At 45.1% G+C, this 22800-nt stretch overlaps 1 protein-coding gene across 3 annotated transcripts; it reads left to right on the forward strand.

Annotated features, from left to right (window-relative positions):
* On the forward strand, nt 1-9389 carry LOC118771845 (6-phosphofructo-2-kinase/fructose-2,6-bisphosphatase 3-like). Of its 3 annotated transcripts, none has more exons than XM_036519954.1 (15): nt 1-375; nt 3326-3454; nt 3861-3954; nt 4050-4116; nt 4520-4594; nt 4735-4791; nt 5078-5202; nt 5323-5530; nt 5768-5914; nt 6035-6139; nt 6706-6835; nt 7111-7173; nt 7264-7328; nt 7443-7622; nt 9051-9389. In XM_036519954.1, exons 1-15 carry the CDS (start codon nt 294-296, stop codon nt 9102-9104), a joined length of 1581 nt encoding a protein of 526 aa, XP_036375847.1. In that variant the 5' UTR covers nt 1-293; the 3' UTR covers nt 9105-9389. The 3 variants fall into 3 exon arrangements, with proteins under 3 accessions (XP_036375847.1, XP_036375848.1, XP_036375849.1); XM_036519955.1 differs by having other exon boundaries at nt 3329-3454; XM_036519956.1 differs by lacking the exon at nt 9051-9389 and adding an exon at nt 7840-7896.
* Nucleotides 9390-22800: the final 13411 nt, after the last annotated feature.

The raw sequence follows: 22800 nt of genomic DNA on the forward strand, positions 1-22800 counted from the left end.
TTGGCTTGGTTGTAGGCAGCAATAAGTAGGAGAACCCTTTAGGTTATTAAACAGCAGCTTTTCATCTGAAAGTTTTTTCCGGATATACGCATCCACCAGTAAGAAAACAAAGAGCGCATTCTAAAAAGAAGTGGACCATCTATAATTTTTTGTAATAGAAAGATGTGCTTTCGGCGTCTCGCTTGACGAGTTCGTAGGAATTCTAGTTTCACTGAAGTCACTTTTGGCTCTGGCAGGACTAATTTAATTCCGATTGGCCAAATTCGTCTCTTTTATTCATCACTCAATAAGGAATGCCAAGAGAGCTCACGCAGACAAGGATCCAAAAAATCTGGATTCCTTTTAGGGATGACAAACCAGCGCTACCGCGGAGACGTAAGTTCAGTATGTCTACCTGTATAGTGTCTCGTAACGGTCCTGTGTGATTGTTCAGCCGTTGGAATATGTCTGATGTCTGTGTTTGTCTTTTAATAATGACGCGAAACTACATATATAATAATATTTTGATGGCTGAAGGTAACCCAAATAGAGGGCAGAGAAAGTGCAAAGAAATATTAATTTACATTGCAGTCACGTCCGATGCACACTGAAAGCATTGGAATGCATTCTGCCAGACTCTCCACACCAGAAGCTACGTTGTATCAAACTCTACTGTTAAAATGCACAAGTTATTGTTTACTCACATATATCCGCTTAACAAATACGTCGTTCATAGCTACTTCTAAAATTAAAATACGTTCCCCGCTTTGTAATTCCGAAACAACTCTTTGATGCACAGTGCACAATGTTATATGGGTTGCAGAAACTTCAGTAGAATAAATAAGTGACTACGACATGCACACGATTGCACGAGTAATAATACTTATAAAAGTTGGCATGTTGCAGAATGTACGACGTCCACCCCGTATTTTTTGGATGATCCTGTTTTACGTGCTGGCCGGTACTTCGCTGCATGCTCAGACCGGTGATGGTCTAAGTATGCAACGCGTTGTTGCAGAACTGTGTTATTCCGGCCGGTCGCGGGTGCCGGTGATACGCGAATATCTAACTGCGGTTAGTGCACAACAATCTATTGTTGATGCAATCCTTTGCAATACATGGGGGGGGATTTTGTGATCATTTTGTGAATTCGTGTACATGTAGTTTAATTGCACGTGGTACAAGGTTCCAACCTGCAGTAATGTTTTTTTAACCAAATAAATGGTTTTCTCGTGTTTGCATACGAGATTTTGAACGGATAATTTAATATAGATTTAATCGCTTCGACAGACTTAATTTAAATCAAGTCAGATTTAATTTAATCTAACTTGAACAGAATGAAATATTTGTAAAACACCATTCGCATACCCCAATTTAGTGGTGACCTTTGAGTTTGTGGTTAAGCCCCAGAAATATAACGTGTACCTCAAACAGGTGGACACTGTATACCTTTTTTAAAAGGAGCCCAGTCAAGCACTTTTGTCTCGCACGTAATGTGGATTTCCATATATGGCGTGGTCTTCTGTTGCTATGGAAACGTCGACTCCATCACATCACTCCCGCGAGCCGGTACGGCGCTCGCATCTGAGAGCTGAATGGATCAGTTTGGGGCGTTGGCAGAGGTCCAGCTGGGGTGGGATTTGGGAAGGGGGCGGGGGCGGTGTTCAAAATGGAAGGAGGCTGCGTTATGATTGGATTACCGGCATGCGTCCGTGTGGTGCGAGGCTAACCGGTGCAAAGCGCGAAGTCATCAGCTCGAGCTTGAATAGATGCTGCTGATCAAATGACATCAGTGATTTAGGGGTCCCTTTCACCACAGCCTTGTCTTCATGTCCCGAAATTTATTGCATGAAGTGAGAATATGGTCCCTGATCGCTGCCGATATTCATAAGGACACATTTTTTTTCGTTTTACTATTTACTGTCATAACCATGCCACAGTAATACATTTTAGATATTTGATGTCCTGAAACTTGGGAACACAGCTGCTTCTTTTTTACTGTAAGAGTGGTGAATATTGCGATGCAAATACATGATGTTTTATCTTGTATTGGAATCCAAACCCTCAGGCACCCAGTCTACTAGTCCACACTGCTGCAGACTTAACACGGGTGCTTCAGGTGGCCCTTTACGTCATGGTGTTTTGTTTACCTGGAGGCTGTGGGACCATTCAGCAGTGCGGACGTGACTCAGGTGGTTTTAATCAGATTGCCTGCTTTGCTGACTGACTCCCTCTAAGACGTTTTTCCATAGGAGATGCCCGTTACTGAGATAGATTACTGGAGATCACAGCACACATTCCACACACAGCTACATAATATGAATATGCATAACCACTGGCACACCAAAATATGAAATATGACAGTCTGTGAAATAACTGAAGTGCATCCTGCAGGGAGTACACTGTGAATGATTAAGTGCCAAAATCACTGTGTAGTGTATGCCTGTGTGTGCTTCCAGAGTGATCCCATAGATGAATGTTTGAGTTACACCTGCTATGGATCCGAAATTTAAGCAGTGAAAGGTCTTCAGTGAAATATATTGGCTTTACCAGATCAGCTTTATTTAAATGCCTGTTTGAGTCTGGAGGCTTAGATAGAATGGAAAGTCTGTATGGCACCCGATGGTGTGAGTGTGTGCATGTGTGCATACGTATGTGTGTGTGTGTGCATGCATGCGCAAGTGTAAGGGAGCGTAAAGCGGGGGCAGTGAAGTGTACATGGTAGCTCCACGTGAGAGCCACGCACATGGGGGTCGAGTGGCGGGTTGGGGGGGTGAGGGGGGCACTGCATCATGCATGCACAGTCACGGATGGGACTGACCCAATTCCGTCAGCCTCCTCATGCCCCGGGGCAGGGGGTTGTTCCGCCGATCCATGGGGTTATTTTTAGAGCTGCTGGGAATCGTTTGTGCGTTTCCATATCTGTGAGAGTGACATGGCACATAGTTACAAAGGGAAATCCTCACTCATATCAGTTTCCACCTTCTATGTCAGTGATCTGTGAATATTCCGCCTTACACTGCACTAGACAGACAAAGCTTCTGTCTGCTTCTCAGGCTTTGAATGCAATTAATATTTCAACATCTGAATTTCCTGCACGTGTCATGATTGATATTTGTTGTGCTTGATACTTGAACTGCTACATTCAGATTATGTGTATGAGTGTGTGATTTGGGATGTATAATCTGAATTCATGTAGTTATTGTCCAATTGAAATCTCAGTGAAGCTGCATTTTGTTTGTAGATATGAGTGTCTTCCTAGATTGCGTGAGACCAGTTTAGATACTGGAAGGGAAGTCTTATTTAAAAAATTCTCTCTCTCTCTCTCTCTCTCTCTCTCTCTCAGCAGGGGGTGGACCCCACCTCGCCAACCCCCCCACTGTCATCGTGATGGTGGGCCTGCCCGCTCGAGGGAAAACCTACATGTCGAAGAAGCTGACCCGCTACCTCAACTGGATCGGACTGCCCACTAAAGGTACCTGCCAGTGCCAGGAATCTGCTGAGGAATCGGGGTGTGTGGGGTAAATTCCAGGGGAGAGTATAGTCAATCAATGCCAGCTAATGCTCACCGTTGCTGCAACAATGCTGAATGTCGAATATCTTGATTGAATGTTAGATATGAGTGGCGGAAGAGCCTTTGACCACAGTGCAGTGTTGTTTGGTTTATTTTTTTGCCCCCCCCCCCCCCACCCCTCCCCCAAAAAGCAGCGAACTCCTTCCTGCTGTTTTAGTTGGCCACTACAACATAAACCAGTCTTTTATCTTATGTTGCCTCTTTTGCTGCGGAACATTCCGGTTTCTGTGTTTAACGTCTGTTTGCGGAGCTGCCTCTTGTCCCTTTGTTTCTTATTGCTGTTTGTTTCACGCCATTTTGGTTTCAGTTTTCAATGTGGGAGAGTATCGGCGGGAAGCGGTCAAGCACTACAGCTTCGACTTCTTCAAACCTGACAACCAGGACGCGGTGAAAATAAGACAGTGAGTGATCCGGCGGATTTTTAGCCCACCGTTGAACCCGTGCAGGGCGTGAGGCGGCGGTGCTAATCTGTGCGTCTGGTCTTCTCGCTCTGCAGGCAGTGTGCCTTAGCCGCCCTGAGAGACGTCAGGACTTACCTGACGGAGGAGGGAGGCCAGATCGCTGTGAGTACAGCACCTACCCCAACCCCAACCTCCTGACACACAAACAGTGACGGCAGTGTAGCATAGTGCTAAAGAGCAGGACTCGTAACTGTAGGGTTGCCAGTTTGACTCCCCGCTGTGGCACTGCTGCTGTACCCTTGGGCAAGGTACTTAACCTAGAATTGCCTCAGTAAATATCCAACTGTGTAAATGGACAACATGTAAAAACTGTAACCTATGTAAGTCGCTCTGAATAAGAGTATCTGCTAATGGAAATAATGTAATGGAATCAGTGGCTGTGTATAAAACAAATTGGTGCTCATTCGATTCAGTCACTCAGAGATAATAATATAGGACTGGCTGTAGACACTCATTCTCTGTTAATAAAGCGCATTTTGGTCACTGTCAAATTCTCATCCCGCAGGTCTTTGACGCCACCAACACCACAAGGGAGAGAAGAGACATGATCCTTACCTTTGGCAGTGAGAATGGATTCAAGGTAAGGACATCTACAGATCTGTAATTCTAAGAAATAACAGCATCACACCAATGCGCTTACTGCGCAGTGGAATTAGTAAGGTGCATTTTTTGGCATAGTAACGTGCGATTAACACTCTGGGTGCCACCTCTGGTTGGCAGATCTTCTTCATCGAGTCAGTGTGTGACGACCCAGACGTCATTGCCGCAAATATACTGGTGAGTAAGAACTTTGTTTCTCTTCCCCTTTCTCCTTTCTGTACTACAGAAATGTAATTGATTTAGTCATCTTAAAAACCATGTGTTGAATGTGGAAGAGTATAATGTTGTCTATGACCTGCAGTTGAAGTCCCAGACAACTGGCATCGTTCTCGTAACATTGACATGATGTTGTGGTAGCAACGTGTTGATGTGGTAACATCACAGTATAACTGGGGTTTAGTGCGTCAGACCGATTCTGCTGTATTCAGTGTGTCACCTGTCTCTACTTCCTCTTTGCAAACAGGAAGTGAAAGTGTCCTGTCCAGACTATCAGGACTGCAACAAGGCAGAAGCCATGGAGGACTTTCAGAAGCGAATCGAGTGCTACCGGGTGTCGTACCAGCCTCTGGACCCAGATCAGTGTGACAGGTACTCACCCATCCTACCACAGGACAGTAGCATATGAAGCAGCTTGAAGATCCCTGTAGCATAGGCAGCTCTGTCTATCAGTGTTGACTGTGTTTAATCTCTCCCCCCTGGTGTCCCCAGGAACCTGTCCTTTATCAAGGTGATCAATGTGGGCCGGAGGTTCCTGGTGAACCGAATCCAGGACCACATCCAGAGCAAGATCGTGTACTACCTGATGAATATCCATGTGCAGCCCCGCACCATCTACCTGTGTCGCCACGGCGAGAGTGAAGACAACCTGCAGGGCAGACTGGGAGGAGACTCGGGCCTGTCTGTCCGGGGTAGAAAGGTACATAGCCACAGGAGACCACACTGAGTGACACGAGACCATACTACATTATATTACATTCATTTATCAGATGCTCTTACCCAGAGCGACTTCCAGCACAAAAGAACACAAGTGTATCTATATACACTTATATGTACTTCAACTATACTGAGACGCGAGAGACTATACTGAGACGCAGGAGACTGTACTGTGACACGTGGCAGACATGCTCAGACAGTTCTTTTTGGCTCCTTGCAGTTCGCCGGGGCTCTGTCCAAATTTGTGGAGGAGCAGAACCTGAAAGGCCTGAGAGTTTGGACCAGTCAGCTGCGCAGAAGCATCCAGACGGCCGAGGCTCTGGGCTTGCCCTACGAGCAGTGGAAGGCGCTCAACGAGATCGACGCTGTGAGTGCCAGCGCACGCCCTCACGTATATGTGTGTGTGTGTATGTGTGTGTGTGTGCACACCTCCTCTTTTCTGAATGCTGTGATCTCTCTCTAATAACATGTGTCTCTATGACTGCAGGGTGTATGTGAGGAAATGACCTACGATGAGGTCAAGGAGATGTACCCGGAAGAGTTTGCCCTGAGAGACCAGGACAAGTACTACTACCGCTACCCCACGGGGGAGGTATGTCATCACCACCTCTGCGCTGTTGCCACAGTGATCCCTGAGGAGCACTACATGGAGTACAGGCTTACAGTGCCCGGGGGGCTGGGGGGGGGGGGGGGGGGGGGGGTGCGTCGCAAAACAGTTGCAGGGACATGATCCTTACTTTGCAATGCCCTCAGTAAAGTCACCTTCCCCGCTGTCTGTGCAGAGACAGCAGGCAGGGCAGGCACATGCAGGTTTCTCACACTTTCTCCTCTAAAGAGCCCGAGGCTGGAATAGGTCGGTTACTCACTGCAAGTGTAGGATGGCAAATCAGCCAAAAATGCCAGTGGGTGTAATTGAGTCATTAAGCAGCCTGCTCAGTTCTCCACACGCAGGCCCTGGAGTCAGCGACTGCAGCCTTTTTTGTGTGCTGGAGTCGGTATTATGTTATTGCAGATAATTGAGCCAACCCCACCTCCCACATGGCAGGCAGTTGCAGTCACGCTAAAATATGTTTTTCCCAGAAATAGAGCTTTCCTGCGTGCTGCGGGTTTGGGAGTTGGCGTGACCGGGTGTCCGTCTGCCTGTGTGTCTCTCTGCAGTCCTACCAGGACCTGGTCCAGCGGGTGGAGCCGGTCATCATGGAGCTGGAGCGGCAGGAGAACGTCCTCGTCGTCTGCCACCAGGCCGTCATGCGCTGCCTGCTGGCCTACTTCCTGGACAAGAGCGCGGGTGAGCCGCTATCCCATCAGCCCCTGCTCCGTTTCCCACACTTATTTTGCTTTCGTTAAATTCCAGAGACCGATAGGTGTACGTCTGCACGCTTCGCAGAGCTTCAGGATTTCAGCTGTCACTAGTAGCGTTACACACCTTTGCACAATAAACTGCCTGTTCAGCTCAACTGAGTTTCCTCCTGGTTGCAACGTGGCGTAACAGATGAATGTTCACAGAATGATTGCTGTAAAGTTGGGCTTTTCCCTTTGTGACCCTTGACCTCCTTGTTCCAGATGAGATGCCCTACCTGAAGTGTCCGCTGCACACGGTGCTGAAGCTCACTCCAGTTGCTTACGGTGAGAAATGCAGAGCCCATCAGTCCTCCTCATTTCCTGTTTTTGCCTCTGTGTCGCCCTATTCACTGGGGTTATTTTTCATGTGTGTAGGGTGCAAGGTTGAATCCATCTCATTGAACGTTGAAGCGGTGAACACACACAGGGACAGACCTGAGGTATGTGACCTTCCTGTCTGCCCATCCATCTGTTTGTCTGTGACCTCGGGTGTTGCATGATGGGATGGCCTGACCCCTGACCCCTGACCCCGACCCCTTTCTCTCTGTGAGCAGCAGGTGAAGAGGGCTCCTGGTGTGCTCATCAGGAGGAACAGTGTGACACCCCTCACCAGCCACGAGCCCACAAAGAAGCCCCGCCTAGATGGCCTGGAGGACCATGCTATCCCAGAGAGCCCATCTGGCCCCTTGTGCCAGTGCCGCTCCGCGCCTCTCCCCCCTCACCTGTCAGGACAGGTGAGTTAGCACACCCTACAACCAACACCCAGGGGATTCCCCCAAAACCTCAGACATCTCATCTTACATACAGCCTGGTTGCCTCTTTGTTTCTGTCTGCTCCTTGAGGGCGAGTTTCTCATATGGCTTTAATTAGAGCCAAATTTTCCTCTTGCATGTCACCTCTTCTTTGAGCTGCTCCTTCATCTTCCCCGTCTTTCTGTTCTTTACTTTGCAGCTCTGGCTTGGCAAAGCTTCTCTGTAAGTACCACTGACTGTCCCATCCCTCCCGCCAGAAATGGTGTCAGATTACCCATTAGACACACTGAGGGTGTAGCCCGCGTTGTGTGGTAGTGTTTGGCTCCCTTCACGTTTCATGCACAGTCACATCCTTGGGCCTGGTATGAACAGAGCTCTCTTGTAGCTACAGTTTGATGGAATTCTCTTGTTGCACAACAATGCTGCATGTTTATGCATCACCCTCATTGTCTCTCGTTCTTACTCCCTGATGTCACGGTTACACAACAGTCTGACATATTGGTAACATTTCCCCTGAGTTTTTCCTGTTACGCATACGCCAGGCCAGGAGGCATAGAAAGACTAGTATTTATTAACAGTTTGGGTTTGTTTCTCTTTCCTGTTCCCCTTGTTTGGCCTGAAGACGCACGTTTTTCCATTATCTGAAAATTGTTGTGCTTTTGTTACAGAGGTAAAAGACCTGCTGAGAACTGGCTTTCTGCTTGTGAAGCAGTCCTGTAGTGTAGTCTGATAGATAAAGACAGATGCTCTGCGTTGACATAGGCCTCTAGTCTAGGCTTGTCTGTTGTATGCTGTTTAGTTAGATTTACGGTGGTATAAATCTGAAGAGATCATTGGGGTGGACCCCTATGAAGATCCTGTCCTCTCCCTCATCCTAGAACAGTCTGTCAGTGGCACAGCAGTCAGTCCCAGGATGCTTGTGGTTGGTTTGTCAGGAAGTTCCCTGCGTGGGAACTTTCTGGAGTTGAAGAGAGGAGTGGGAACTTGAGCACAAGCGAGATGATCAAATTAGAACCCAGGCAGCCTCAAAGTCTCCTCCCGACTCATTCTTAGAGCTGCTTCCAGCCACTGTTGGACACCGTTCTCAAGTGCTTATCTAAAATTTGCACCTGCAGAGGTGTGGTACCTGACAGGCAACCTCCATTTTGAAATAAATCAATATCAGGAGCAAATGGAAGGGATACAATTAGCCTAACATTAAGAGGTGTGGGAGAGCTGGACAAAATATGAATAAGGATGGGGACAATGACAGGATCACAATGCCTGTATAGATGCCTATATAGATATGTAGATGACCTCTAGAGTTTATAAAGTACGTGTACATGCTCTGATCTCCACCTGACTCTTTGATTGTTGAACATCATGTATTTCATGTCTGGGTGACCACTGTGTGTCTGTGTGTCTTTCCAGAACTTAAGGAGAAGCCCCCCAGACCTCCCTGAACTTCTGCAGCTCTGCCAATGAGACGGCATCAAAATACCGCCTCATCTTGCACCCAGGAAGTGATGTCACAGAGGGGACATTGATCCTTCCTGTTTGGCTGGCATGGCTTTATCTCTTGGAGATCTTGTGGGGACAAGTAGCTGCTTTGAGCACCATCATTCTCAGTCGACTTTCACAGCCATTTCAGTGAATGTCCCTGCACTGTTATCTGTAAGTGCTTATAGTACACATGTTCTTCTTCTGTAAATACATGATTCAGAAAGTCTCTGTAAATAGTGTAAAGTTTGTGTAAAGTGAATGTGGTGGAGGTGGATTATTTTGTGTAGACAAAGGAAAAAGAACCCTTGAAGTGAAGCTGAAATGCTCAATACTGTTTTTTAAAAGGTTTGTAAAGTGGCTTTATTCAAGAGTTTGTCATAGGCACTGATAAGCTCAGTACTTCATTGAATATAATGCATTGTAGCCTGGTGTGCAGTTTGCCACTGTAAAAACATTAATGTGTTTTTTATAAGGTTAAGGTTAAACACCCTTTCAAAGGCTCTGTAATGATGTTAACAGCAGATCTGGTTAGCTGTTTAAAAGCTAAATCCTTGTCATTCATTTCATTTACGTGATTCATGCCATTTTGTCATATTTTCACAGTGTTAACTCAACATGTTTGGGCGAACCCGCTCATATTTTCCACATTGGTGGTGCTCACAACAGTAGCAGCTACATGGTATTACAGTATGGAACGTTTCATTGTCTCCCAACCGGTTTGTTCCAGAATGGAGCAGATAGAACCGGTTCCACTGATTGACGTGCTTGCACACATATGAATAGTGTGTGTTGCATCCATCGGTGTTATAATTCCATGAGGAATTTCTCCTTTACAGTCTCTTTTAGTTCCAAAATCATAGTACAAAGAGAACTTATCAGAACTTGAGGTTTCTAAAAGCTAATTGCAAAATGACAAATGAATGTAAATTTAATTTGTAAACTCACAACCAAAAGATGATTATTTTTACTGGATTTTTTTAAAAATCCAAATTTGTTAGTTTTATGTGAATATTGACAGGTGTGTTCTTGGTCATAATGCAGGTGAAACCATCAGTAGTTAATCATTCTGATAGTTCTGAGAATTTTCTATTTTTCTGATACTCATCTTTTCAAAAACATATTTTTACATGTATGTATTTGGCAATGTTTTTCAGACACCAATAATCACTGATTACTATATTTTTACAGCACTTTATTACAGACTTATTCGAGCAGTAGTGCATTATACGTTACAGAATATTAGCTGATGCTTGGAAGAAGTGATGAAAAAAAAGTTTTTATGCGTGATCTGTTTGTGTTGTCATAGTCATTATGACGATGCATTAGCAACCGACAGTGATTTGTGTGTAGGTCTCCTTCATTTTTTTTGTCTCTACATGCTAACTTTAGTGACGTGATATACCCTCAGTGCCTAGGGCTTCTTGTGCACGGTCAGTGCTGCTACAGTAATGAGCGCCCAACACTTAAAGACAGCAGGAAGAAAACAGCTGCAAGTATCTGCTGCTCTTAGACTGCTCTGACTGTCCGTCTCTGTTCAACATGCTTTATACTCCAGTTCAACATATCTTCACGCAGTGTGTTTTATTTTTTGAAATTTTATTTCTTACTATAATTTGCTCTTTGTCATTGAATTGCCGTCAGTTCTTTGTATTACGCAGTGCTGTTGTAATCCAGGAGGTGACAGAGTCTTACATGTACTTACACTTTAGTCTAATATAATCTGTGGCAATCAGCTGTTTACAGGTATTTTTACTGGTATTTCTTTCATAATTGAGTTTAACATAAAAAGCCATGTACCTAAAGATGTAAGAGCATCAAGCTGAGAAGAAAAATTCAAGAAAGCTGTTGCACAATAGTAAAATATAATTAATGTAACAATGTTGAGGTGAGATAAGAATACTAGCATTGGTTTTGATGAGAAGTATGAAATACTGCACACCAGATTGGCTGAAGCTGTCTTTATGAAGGGCAAATGGCATTTCAGGGTCTGGTCACATGACTTTGCAGGTGTCTTGTCTTCATTAAATGGTATCATCAAAATATAGAAGCAACTTTTCATTGCTTGCTTCTGATACTTGAATTTTGTCTTGTTGCGAGTTTGGGTTAAACTATTTATTTGCATGTGGACATGGATGACATACTTTGGGTGGTGTGTGAGCACATTCGTCTGTTTTTCTGTGGATGTCTGAAGAGAGAGAGAGTACATGATGCAGTATTACAGGGTATGCCTTTTCAAATATCTGTGTATTTTGCAGTTGCTGGACCAATAAATAATTTCAACGAAAGAAGCAAGTTGTGTGGCGTCCTGTGCATTTGATGTTTTGTTGGCAATTCTTTCAAAGGTTCATTTACATTACATTATTGGCATTTAGCCAACGCTCTTATATCCGGAGCAACTTACATCAGTTACACTTACAGTACCTTGCCCGAGGGTACAGCAGCAGTGCACCAGCGGGGAATCGAACCATTTCATCATTTAGACTTAAGTGCAGCACAGTGCATTGTCTCTGTTAAACGAAGGGAATATTTATGGTTTACCGATGCTATTCTTTCCACAAAGCCCTGCTATATTTCCCTGCTGTATCCCGCTCTGTCGTCCCCATCACTCCGGCTCCCTGCAGTCCTGTGCCGTTCCACCAGGTGGATCAAACTGTGATTGATTGAGAGGGTCTGGTGCCCCAGATTTTGACTGGTGGATCAGCTTCCTCTTTCCTGCCCCTGTTCCCTGTCTAGACATGATGAGGATGTCTGCCCCACATCTAGCGCTGGGTGGATAAGCTTTGCACCAGTTGACCCCAGACATTTTCAGCTTGTATGTCCCATTTCCATCCTATAAAAATCAGCTGCATACAGGAGCAGGGATTAAGGCATTCTGACATGGTGTATTATGGGTTGGTTAATCTTTCTATAGAGAACTTCTGCTCATAATGTGCTTTGAGTAACGTACAGAACCATGGGAAAGCAGAGAAGCCCGTCTTAATTTCCTTTGTCCCTAGAGGATGCTATGCTCTGTGCAATAGGTCCATTTCTTCCAAAAAATAAAGATGACGAAAACAAATAAATGTTTTGATGTTCTCAAACAGAGCATATGATTGTGATTGTTGCAACTCTAAATGTAATGTTCCATTGTATACCTCTCTGGGTCTTTGGAATGATATAAACAATACAATTCCTCTGGGGTAAGTCTGTGCTTAGTTATTTTCAGGGGCAACAATACCGACTTGAAAAAAGCAGAATTTCTAGTTCAAGCTGTATTGCATATAATACATAGCATGATCAGGGGAGAGACTTCCTCTGCCTCACCGAAGATAACATGGGGATTGATAGGTTAGTGGGTGCAATGCTTGGTTATGGAGCGGTGAGCTGAGCTCCTGTGCTAATCCTTAAATTCCTGTATCCACCTTGGGCGGGCAGGGCACGGTGCAAGAACCCTTTTGTCTATTGTGTGAAAGGGAAGGAAACGAGAACTAAGCAAGTTTCTTTTTTCTTGCTTCAGCCAATTTACTGGAACTACAGCAACCAGGGAGCTGGCTTTTATAATGCAGCTCAAGGTTCAATTTCCAGGACTCTGTATTACAGAGACTAATGGAGGTTCAGTGGTTCAATGTAAATACCTCTGGATCCCTGAAAGACACCTACAAGACAAAGACTTTTAAAGCTTGAGCTGGAAGACTGGGACTTACTATTTTATCCTCCCTGGAGCAGCTATTGTTACAAGTGAAGTTTGGGGACTGATAAGAATGGATTGATATTTACATTGGCTTGAGCATCTTGGCATTTCATCGTTATCAAGTGCTGTTGCTCAATACAAGAGGAGATATAAGTGTTTCTCTTGGGGAGTAAATGTTTGGAGTTGCAAGCCTTTGACTTCATCCACCTACACTATTGTGTTTAGGTTCCTGACAACACCAACAGAAAGCAAGTCTTCCTGAAGGGACAGAGATAATATGGTGATCTCTATTTGGCTTGGTGACCTCCACTCCTAACACTGGTCATTTAGAATAAAAAAAAAAAAAAAACTTTTACCGTGACTCAGCTGCAGAAAGTGCAGAAGTACAGGAAGTGTCTACTGATAGGGTTGAGTGCAGGGTATCATGGGAAATGGACTATGTGACTGGTGTCAGGTCTGTGCTTGATTCTGCGTCATGGCCCGGTTTCACAGGTAATTACACTTTAATCCTGCTGCCTGCACCGTGGTGTCAGAGAAGACTTTTGACTGGTCTTCCTTGAACTGAGATCTGCGGACAACTTTTTATTTTCTTGACATGGGCATAGCCATCACTCTCTGTAAACGGACAAAGTGGAAACTGCTTCACATAACATCACCCCCTTCTCAGCTTCACACAGCTGTTTCCTGGTGACTAAGCATTTCCAGTTAATAAGGAAATCAAACGCTCAAGATCACTATAAGAGTCAGTGTCGTTTCATTCCTTGACTTTGCTGCAAACATCAACAACAGTCAACCAGGAGCAAATTCCAAAAACTCAATAATAAACCTCTAGGATATGTCCAGGGTTGGAAAAGCAAACGGGGACCAGAGGACAAACATCCTGAGGATGTGAGCACATGCATTTTGTTTGTCATGCTTAAGACTTTTCCATGTGTCCATCTGCGCAACGGAGAGCAGCTTTGCCTGACCCTCCGGTGGTAAGGACAGAGATGAGGCAGTCTTCCTGCTCTGGGCATGCTGTGTGTCTGTAGAGTCGCTTGGAAAACATTCGGCTTAAGCCTCCTTCCAGGCCTGGCCGGCTTTGGGGTCTGACTCAGGGTTTGGAACCTCGGCCCCAACCGCTCCCCTACGGTCCATGCGCCTATGTGACCGCTGTCATGTACGCCCCGCCACGCCTACTCTTTGTGTCACGTGACCACGGCAGCTCAGACTCTGAAGGGACGGGTCTGTGGGCGCAGCTGCCACCGGTGGCCCCTCGCGATGCCATGGTGGCGGGGGAAGGTCACCTCAGGTCACGTACTCATCCTTGGCATGCTGCCTGGCGGGGGTGCTCTGTGGTTTTCCATTTCCTGTTGCTTGTGAAAGCTCTTCTGCTTGTGTTCAAAAATCCACCCTTTCAGAAGTTCTAGCAGCTAAAGACATGCGTTTTGCGCCAGCTCCTCTTTTACCCTGGCAGACAGGCAGAAAAAGGTTTTTCTAATGAGCTCAAATGCCCAGCCATTACACAACTACTGAAATCAGTTCCGACAAAGCACTGCTGTTTATTTATCTATCGACTGGTTCCATTTTCTCATTGTAAATGGGGTGCATCCGAGACAGAGGAAGTCCATAAACACCTCGTCAGCTGAGTTCCACACAGTCGTGCCAGGCCAACGTCCACAAATAGAATCTTAATACAGATGAGGGATTTGGTGAGAGGCATTGACTGGGCACACGCTAAGTCCAGTTTCACACTCTTACGATCACGAACACAAACAAACTGTCTTCCACCCCCCCCGCCCCCCCCCCCCCCCTCAATTCCTCTCGCTCTCTCTAACCTGTGGAAACACAGAGTTTGTTTTCACTGGAAGTCATCCTCGGTGCCAGCAGATCGGCTCCCAAAGGACCACTTAAACAGAACACGACGGATCCGCCATCACTAATGCTGATAAACAAACAAAGTCACCTGATGGCTGTTTGTGTACCTTAATAAAAACAGCAGGTGACTCGCCGCATGTCATTGGCTGTAAGGGGGCTGTAGTCTTGATCATGCACACCAGCAGACTGCTGGACATTCACATTCATTCATGTGGCAGAGGTTATTAGCCAGATCATGTACAAAATGTGCATTCACCCGTTAGGCATATAGCCATATAGATACTCAATCATTACTGCCACAGATGTAATATAGTGCCATGCTGGGAAACATGACAGATGAGTGTTGTGTAAGGCATACAAACATATCCTACTTTCACCTCTCTGTGACAAGAAACCTGTAAGGCAGATAAAGCAAGCAGTCAATCATAAGTTTTACATAAGCAAAAAAAAAAATCTATTTTACCCACAATAAAGCTATAAGCTGGTTAATTATCCAACTAGTTATCATAGCTTGTTCATGTTCTAAATTAGGTTATTAGCTACAGCCAGCTAGCTAATTATTATATTGCCAAGCAGGTAGATAAATATTCATGCAGTTAGCAAGTTTTATCCATATAGATAATACAACCTGTCACTGAAGACAACTACTAAAAGCCTGTGTGGGTTTTTTTTTTTTTATGACATTAAAAAAGACGCTTTGAAAAACTAAACACCACTAAAAATTTGACTACAGATTTTCCAAAATATCATTCAGTCAATTTACCCTCTCTGGCAGTGAGGTGTGTAATTGCAAGTAAATCAAATTATAAAAAACACCACAGACATTCTTGTCTGGAACATCGGGAAACACACAAAAAAACACAAAGCAAAATACAGCGCGAGTGGCATGCAAAGCAGCGGCAGCTCCTAACCAAATATGAGCTGAGCGGTCAGGGCCTGGCCTTTGTAAAAAGGTCGATACAGGCAACCTGGCAAGCCAGGGAGCACAGGCTCTGTGATCACTGTGAAATGAGAGGTTGAGACAGATGTCACTTTTTTTTTTTAACAATGTGGTAAATACTCCCCAGCAACGGAAGTATTCATTTAAATATCACATCACACGCCCACATTTCAAAAAAAAAATGTTGTTTACGCCATCGCTTGGACTGCTTTTGCCCTGCCAATAGAGCGCCAATGAATTAAAGTGAAGTGAGAGAAAAGGGGAGAGAGAGAAAAGGGGAGAGAGAGAAAAACTTCAAAGGTAATACAATTGTACCCCTCATTCCTTCATCAGAGGAAATGGCACGAGTAACACTTTGATTTTGCTCCAGTGACAGTTTCATTTGTAAAGGTGAAGGCTAGGCCATACAGATCTGTGTTGATATGCATCATTGTGAAATGCAAAATCTAAATAATGCAAATAAAATTCAAGTGCATGACTATGTCGTAAGAGCAGGTGAAACCATCATCTCACACACACACACACACACACACAACTATGAGGACATTGTGACAGTAATCAGGCCTCTGTCTAACTGTGCTCTGAATTTCTTACAATAAACAAACATTACTGTCATTTAACAGATGCTCACATCCAGAGCCACTTATATAGGTTACAGTTTTTACATGTTAACCATTTATACAGCTGGATATTTACTGAGAAAATGAGAGGCAATTCTGGGTTAAGTTCCTTGCTGTTCCTGCTGTTCCTAAGTGTACAGCAGCAGTGATCCAGTGGGGACTCAAACCAGAAAACTTTCAGTTACAAGCCCTGCTCCTTGCTAGTATGGCACACTGCTGCCTACACTACACTGAAAATGCATTTTCTTCAAAAATGTAGCATGATAAAACTGCTTTGGATCAGAAGCAGAAGGTGACATTGCCAGGCTTCTCTCCCAGTGACCCTGTACAAGCATGTCATTCAGCGCTTGGATAATGACATTGTATCCTGCCCATGTATGCTTAGTGTCGGCTCTGTATCCTCAGTTCAGTGTAGGTGTCGGAGGAAGTGGAGTGGATTGAAGCCAGGCTTAGCTCCATTTGGAAAATTGCAAATTCAGTGGGCAGTAAGGTAGGATAAGGGCAAGGACAGTGTGAGAGAGGGACTTTGCTCTTAGTTAGCAGTTGAAATCAGGTTGAAATTCACAGAGTTAGATGTGAGCAGCATTGTAGCATAGTGGATAAAGGAGCAGGAGTTTTCCTTACTGGGGCACGGCTACTGTACCCTTGAGCAGTGTACTTAGCCCAAAATTTCCTCAGTAAATGTCCAGCTGTATAAATGGATAACATTGAAAAACCTTAACCAATGTAAGTCGCTCTGGATAAGAGCATCTGCTAAATGCCAATAATGTAGTGTAATGTAGATGGAAGTGCACTGTCTGTCAGTCCAGGGGGAATCACAGCATCAAAATGGCCTGAAGGATGACTTTCCACTAAAAAAAGACTTGCCTTGTTCACATCCATTACCACAATGGAAGTGCCTTCATGGTGAGGCAAGAGAAGTTTAGGGATCAATGAGTGAGGTACAGGTGTAACAGGACAGGGACTCCTTCTGGTATGGGCGTGGCTGGGCGAGACAGAGGTTGTCAGGGTGGGGTTTTCTGCTGGCATAGGTGTGGCCAGGTAAAATATGGGCATGGCATTACAGGCCAGAGGTGTTCCAAGGTGGGGTTTCACATTACAGTAGGTGTGTTCAGGTAAAGCGGTAGGTGGGGAGAAGGGTGGAGAGACCCTGAGGGGCGTGGCCAGGCAGGGCAGAGGTGCCGCGGGGTACGTGCCAGCCGGACATAGAGGAATGCGTCTGGGCGCGTGAGCGATTGGCATGCTTCACTGCTCGGCGTAACGGGTTAAGTTCCCTGAGCCTTAACGTCACGGAGAGACAGAAGAGGAGAGCGGTGAGGGATTTGTCAGACATCCAGTGGTGACTTTTCCCATTACACACTAGATTAGCTCTCAATGCTCTGCAAGGCAGAGCATCAGGGACCGGCGCCACATACTGGGTCATGTCAGTGGGGTCATGGTCACTCAGGCCCTGATACTTTGCCCCCATTGTACCTGACCGCTACCCGATCGTGGTCTGACCACAGTCTGACCGTGTTCTGAGTTTCGGATCATACATGTTTTCAGGAATGACATTTATCATTGCCGAGAAATGACCGGGGTCCTCATGACTTCATTCACAAGAAGCTGTCAAGATCCATGTTCCATCACCCCACAGCAATTTTATTTATTCCACCCATTGACTTTCAGGAGAGGATTAGTCAACTTGTAAAACATACCAATTACAAACCAAATCATTAAAAACATTTTTTTGGTATGAAAACTTCAGTGCAGTGAATATATACCACCTGTTAATTATTAGTATTGTTGTATGTTGTTCAGTGGAAACCCATGTTGGTGTGTATTGTACCTTTTGAGTCTGAGTGAATGTCTGAACTATTCAACTTTTTCAACAAATTCTTTGGTGAATGAAGTCAACTGAAAGTCTGTGCTTGTTTTCACAGTCTAAGCATTTTCTTGTGTAACCCTCTTCCTAGAAGAGATGAGCACATAAGAGTCTGCACAGGGCTTGCTTCCCATGTATATTTAATGTACTAAACAATGACTTGCAACTCTCAACATGGTTTTCACACAGTTTCAATTTTCAGTTAATCATTCAAATATTTCAATATGCTGCCACCTAAAGGAACACCAAGGATGAGTGCAACATGTTTAAATGCATCTTGTTTTGATAAATAACTAGATGCCAAATAAGAAAAAGATTAAAGAAAAAGATTAGTTCGTGATACACAGCCATGTGGTACTATCCAGTATTCAAACAATTCAAGACATGTGCACTCAGGATACAGACTGGACATGCATTTGACATGGGAGGAGATGCCAGGACCACTTGAATGGTGATTACTATGGGACTGATTTAAAATCAGTCTAACAATTCAATTTTCTGGAAGAAGCATCTTCAGTAGATAGTACGAGGATGCAGTGTGACATGGACGTATCATTAACAGCACCTGTATTTTCATAAGAGCACTGGGATTATGGAAAGAGGAGCTGGTGGCCACTGGCGTGTGTGTACGCACGTGTGTGTGTGTGTACATGTGTGTTTTTGCACTTGTGCATTTGTCTGCATGTGTGTGTCTGTGTGTGCGTGCACATGTATCTTTGAGGCTTTTCCTTTCGATACGTTGCCAAAGCAAAGCTCCCCGACTCACCGATTTTCTGGCCAAGGTAATCAAATGTATAAAAAAAAAACGTCTGAACATGTATATTCTGGGGTGGTGTTGTCTGAAGCAGTACCTGCTTTTCTGAGATGCAATTGTCAATTAAAAAATCTCTCTCCTCCTCCCTGTCCTCCCTCTCTCCCCCTTTCCCCTTCTCTCTTCCCTTCTCTTTCTCCCCCTCTCCCTCTTTCTCTCCGTCTGTCTACGGGCCCTTGGCATCCTCCCCTCTGTTGAATAATTGAGCAGGGAATGTGGAGAGCCTCACGTCTCACTCCGGCTCCTGGGGCGGGGGGGCAGCCCCAGGCTTTCTCTGCTGTTTATTCTGGGGGGGAATCATGTCTGTGCTCCTCTGTGCCTGCTGCTAGGACCCGGGACCACATCAAACCAGCCTCCTAGGATCTGACTCACCGTGCACACAGAGTATGGAGTGTAACGCTGTATGTGGCTGGGGAAATGTAGAGTAACACTGAATGTAAGCATAAATGTATGTATATAACTACATAGCATTACATACAGCTATGTAATTTATATGACTATACAGCATGGATGTGATGTAATGGATGTGACAGAGGGAATGTAGTGTAATACTGTAAGTAACAGAAGGAATGTAGAGTAATGTTATATGTGACAGAGGTAATGCAGAGTAATGCTATATGTGACAGAGGTAATGCAGAGTAATGCTATGTATGACTAAGGGAATGTAGAGTAATGCTGTATGTGACTAAGATAGAATGATGCTGTACAGTATGTGACTGATAGATGAAGTAACACTGAAAGTGAAACAGAGAGAGTGGTGACTGTGACATGGCAGCTGATGTTTGATGTCCGCTGTGTTCATTGATTAAGTAAAAGGTATTCAACACTCTCATGGACTGACAGTGTGGCCGGAGGGAATCTGGGACAGGGCTGGGATCAGGCTCACTGAAATACCAGCACCACTTCACCCTATTCATAGAGAGAGAAAAGAAGGAGAGAGAGAGAGACGACAGAGAGAGAGAGGGTGGAGAAAGGGAGGGGCAGGAGCAGTGGACGTGAGTTTCTTCACGTTGGTTGCAGGGGCTTAACTCCAAACTCCACAGCAGCAGCGTAGATCTGTGTCCTCTCTGCTGCAGAGGCTCTGGCTTCTGCGCAGACTTGATAGTATTATGGAGATGAGATGGGTGACCTGTGATAACAAGAAGGTTGCATCTGTGTCCCCTGCTCCCTGTGTGAAGAGGTTCCAGTGACAGACAGCTCCTGATGCTCACCTTATACATCTCAATCCTTCATTTCATTGATTATGCACAATAATCTGTTTGAGTGAATATACAGTTAGTATGACTGTGTCCAACAAGATTTCAAATCTTGTGTTCATCTTTTAAAAAAAATGTTGCATGTGGCCCATATGCCGCATGGAGGGAAGTCATGTGACCAACCAACATGCAATCACAGTGCGTTTATTGGCTGATGAGTGCTTTCTCACGTTTGACTCTTGAAGCAGCAGCGCTGCACCATGGGAGTTTAAACTTCCCTTTTGTTCTTTGTTCTGTGTTGACATTTGAATCTCCAGGTGCACAATAAGGGCTCCATTTATGGCCTTTAATTCCCAGGTGAACATGTCTGCGTTTGGTGCAATTTGAGCTAATGAATCATTCCCGCCTCTGTGTGCTGGTGGATGAGTCAGTGTTTGTGCAAGGCATGGAGACAATTCTCACTCAGTGGGTTGAGACACGGACCAAATGAGCTCATGTTAAGCAGGATGAGTGAGGCTTTGTGACTGGCCAGTGATGACAGAGGACTGCATTTGTGGCATTACTGTGGGAAACACAGGTTCAAAGCTGAACAATTGTTACCAGGTGGAGTTTGAGGAGCCAGACCTGCTACCAGCAGGTTGCAAGTTTAAATCCTCTGAGTTGCACTTCTGTCGTTCCAGAAAGGCAGGTACTTAATCAAAACTGCTTCAGCATTTATCAAGAGGCACAAATGAATGATAAAATTGTAAAAAATTGCAAGTGTTTACATTTCCCTTTATGAGAGAATCTGCAGCACTGATGGGCGTGCTGTTGCTGGGAGGATGTATTGTTGTGAAGTAAGATAACCACTTCCCTCCTGATATCCTGTGATGCACAGCTGCATTGCTCAAAAGGGGGGACAGAGGTCGTGTGCGTTCCGCATCTTGTTGGCAAAGCCGAGAGTCGATGAAGCGCAGCAACGGGGAAAAGGGAAGTGACAGCCGTTCTTCCTGGAGATCGAGTGTCCGCTCCGGCAGCATGGTGACTTTGGGGACTCTGACGCACCCTCCCTTGCCACCTGCTGTGCCCCCTCTCCGTACCTGTCTGCATGCTCACTTGTCCTCTCAGAACACGCTCTAAGAAACCAGTGACCTGCCACAGGTGGGCATGTTTTCAATAGGCAATAAGACATTCACACGGTGTCAATCCGGTGATGAGAAAGAGGCTTTTTAGTTCCCTGAATATCTCACACCTAAACAGTGGTGTTGAAAGACCTGTACATTTGTGTAAACACTGTCTCACACACACACACACTTTGAGGGTAGAGCAGGGGGAGGGGTGGCTACTAAGGAGAAATCTGGGAAGGGAAAGGAGAGGAGAGAGCAGAGAGAGAAGAGCAGAGAGAGGTGGGGCAGCAGCATAGGTACCAAAAATATTGTTTGCCTGGGAAACGACCACAGATCCCAGTAAACATCCGGAATAATATTTCCATTGAGCTAGATGAGATCATTCCGGACAAATAAAACCAGGAGAGAAGACGAGACATCAAGGCCCAGAGGAGAGGGTTTGAGCTGAGCCTACGGCTGATAATTAAACGCTGTTATATCACCCACACAGGATGCAGGCAACCGGCCAAACGTGTCACACTCGGTCTGCCGTTTAGAGCAGCCTTACGTAAACCTATTAGCGTTAACTTTCTACGTCCCCAGCACTGAATGGATGGACGCATATTAACATCTAAGTCGTGGATGTGTTTGTGCATATAAAAATTATGATGTGTCTTTGTTTCAGGCGAGGGATAATACTTGAACAGTTGCACAAATGCACAATTAATTGAGCAGTGCACACGAGAGCAGTATTTTCATTGGTCTGCTTCTCATTCAGGCAAGAAAGGCACTCTGTGATCCTTTGACCTTTTTCACCTTAAATCATCAGGTCAGCTCAAGGTACACATTGTCCCGGGAAGGCACATACCCGGGTCAAAACTGACTTGGCAACAGTCAGCAGAATAACAGATGAAACAAGCACTTACGATGCCCTTATAAGAGAATGGCACCATAGCTCTGATTTCCTAAAACTGATTGTACTGTAGTGCTCTGATCTGAGGGGATGCTGAGAACAGCATGTATGTAGAGCGCTCTACCAGGGTACTGTGCCAGGCACGTCTGAAATAGCACTCTGCACCAAGGTACTGTACTGTGCTGGGCACATCTGAAATAGCACTGCATCAGGGTAGAGTACTGGGCAATGTAATTGTAAGATTAGAGTTATAGGCTGGGTTCGTTTTTACTTCCTCTAAGTACCACTGTGCAGTGTCATCAGAGCCTTGTGGGGAAGTGCTCGCAGCAATGTCAAAATTGCACAACTGATGAGATGCAGCTGATCTTCTTGTTTACCTTTCCTTGTGATTATGCCTTTAACCGCAACATCAACAACTCCTTTTTCTGCTCTCACACACACATCAGATCATTACTGCAATAACAAACAATAGACCACTGGTCCAACTGCACACAATGAACGCCTAGTCCAACCACACAGGTCAAATCCCTGGTGCAATCACACACACCAAAGGGAAGTCCACTCACACATTAGGACTCTGTCCTAAAACATCCCATAAAGTTAATTTTCTGCACTCTCCTTTCATGCCACCATCCATTAAATGTCTTACCATGTAGCCCAATTAAAAAAAAAAAACAGAATTAAGAAATTTTGACCATTTTTCTTCAACATATTGGAACCAA

The sequence above is a fragment of the Megalops cyprinoides genome, chromosome 25 (genome assembly GCF_013368585.1).
Source record: "Megalops cyprinoides isolate fMegCyp1 chromosome 25, fMegCyp1.pri, whole genome shotgun sequence".
NCBI lineage: Eukaryota > Metazoa > Chordata > Actinopteri > Elopiformes > Megalopidae > Megalops > Megalops cyprinoides.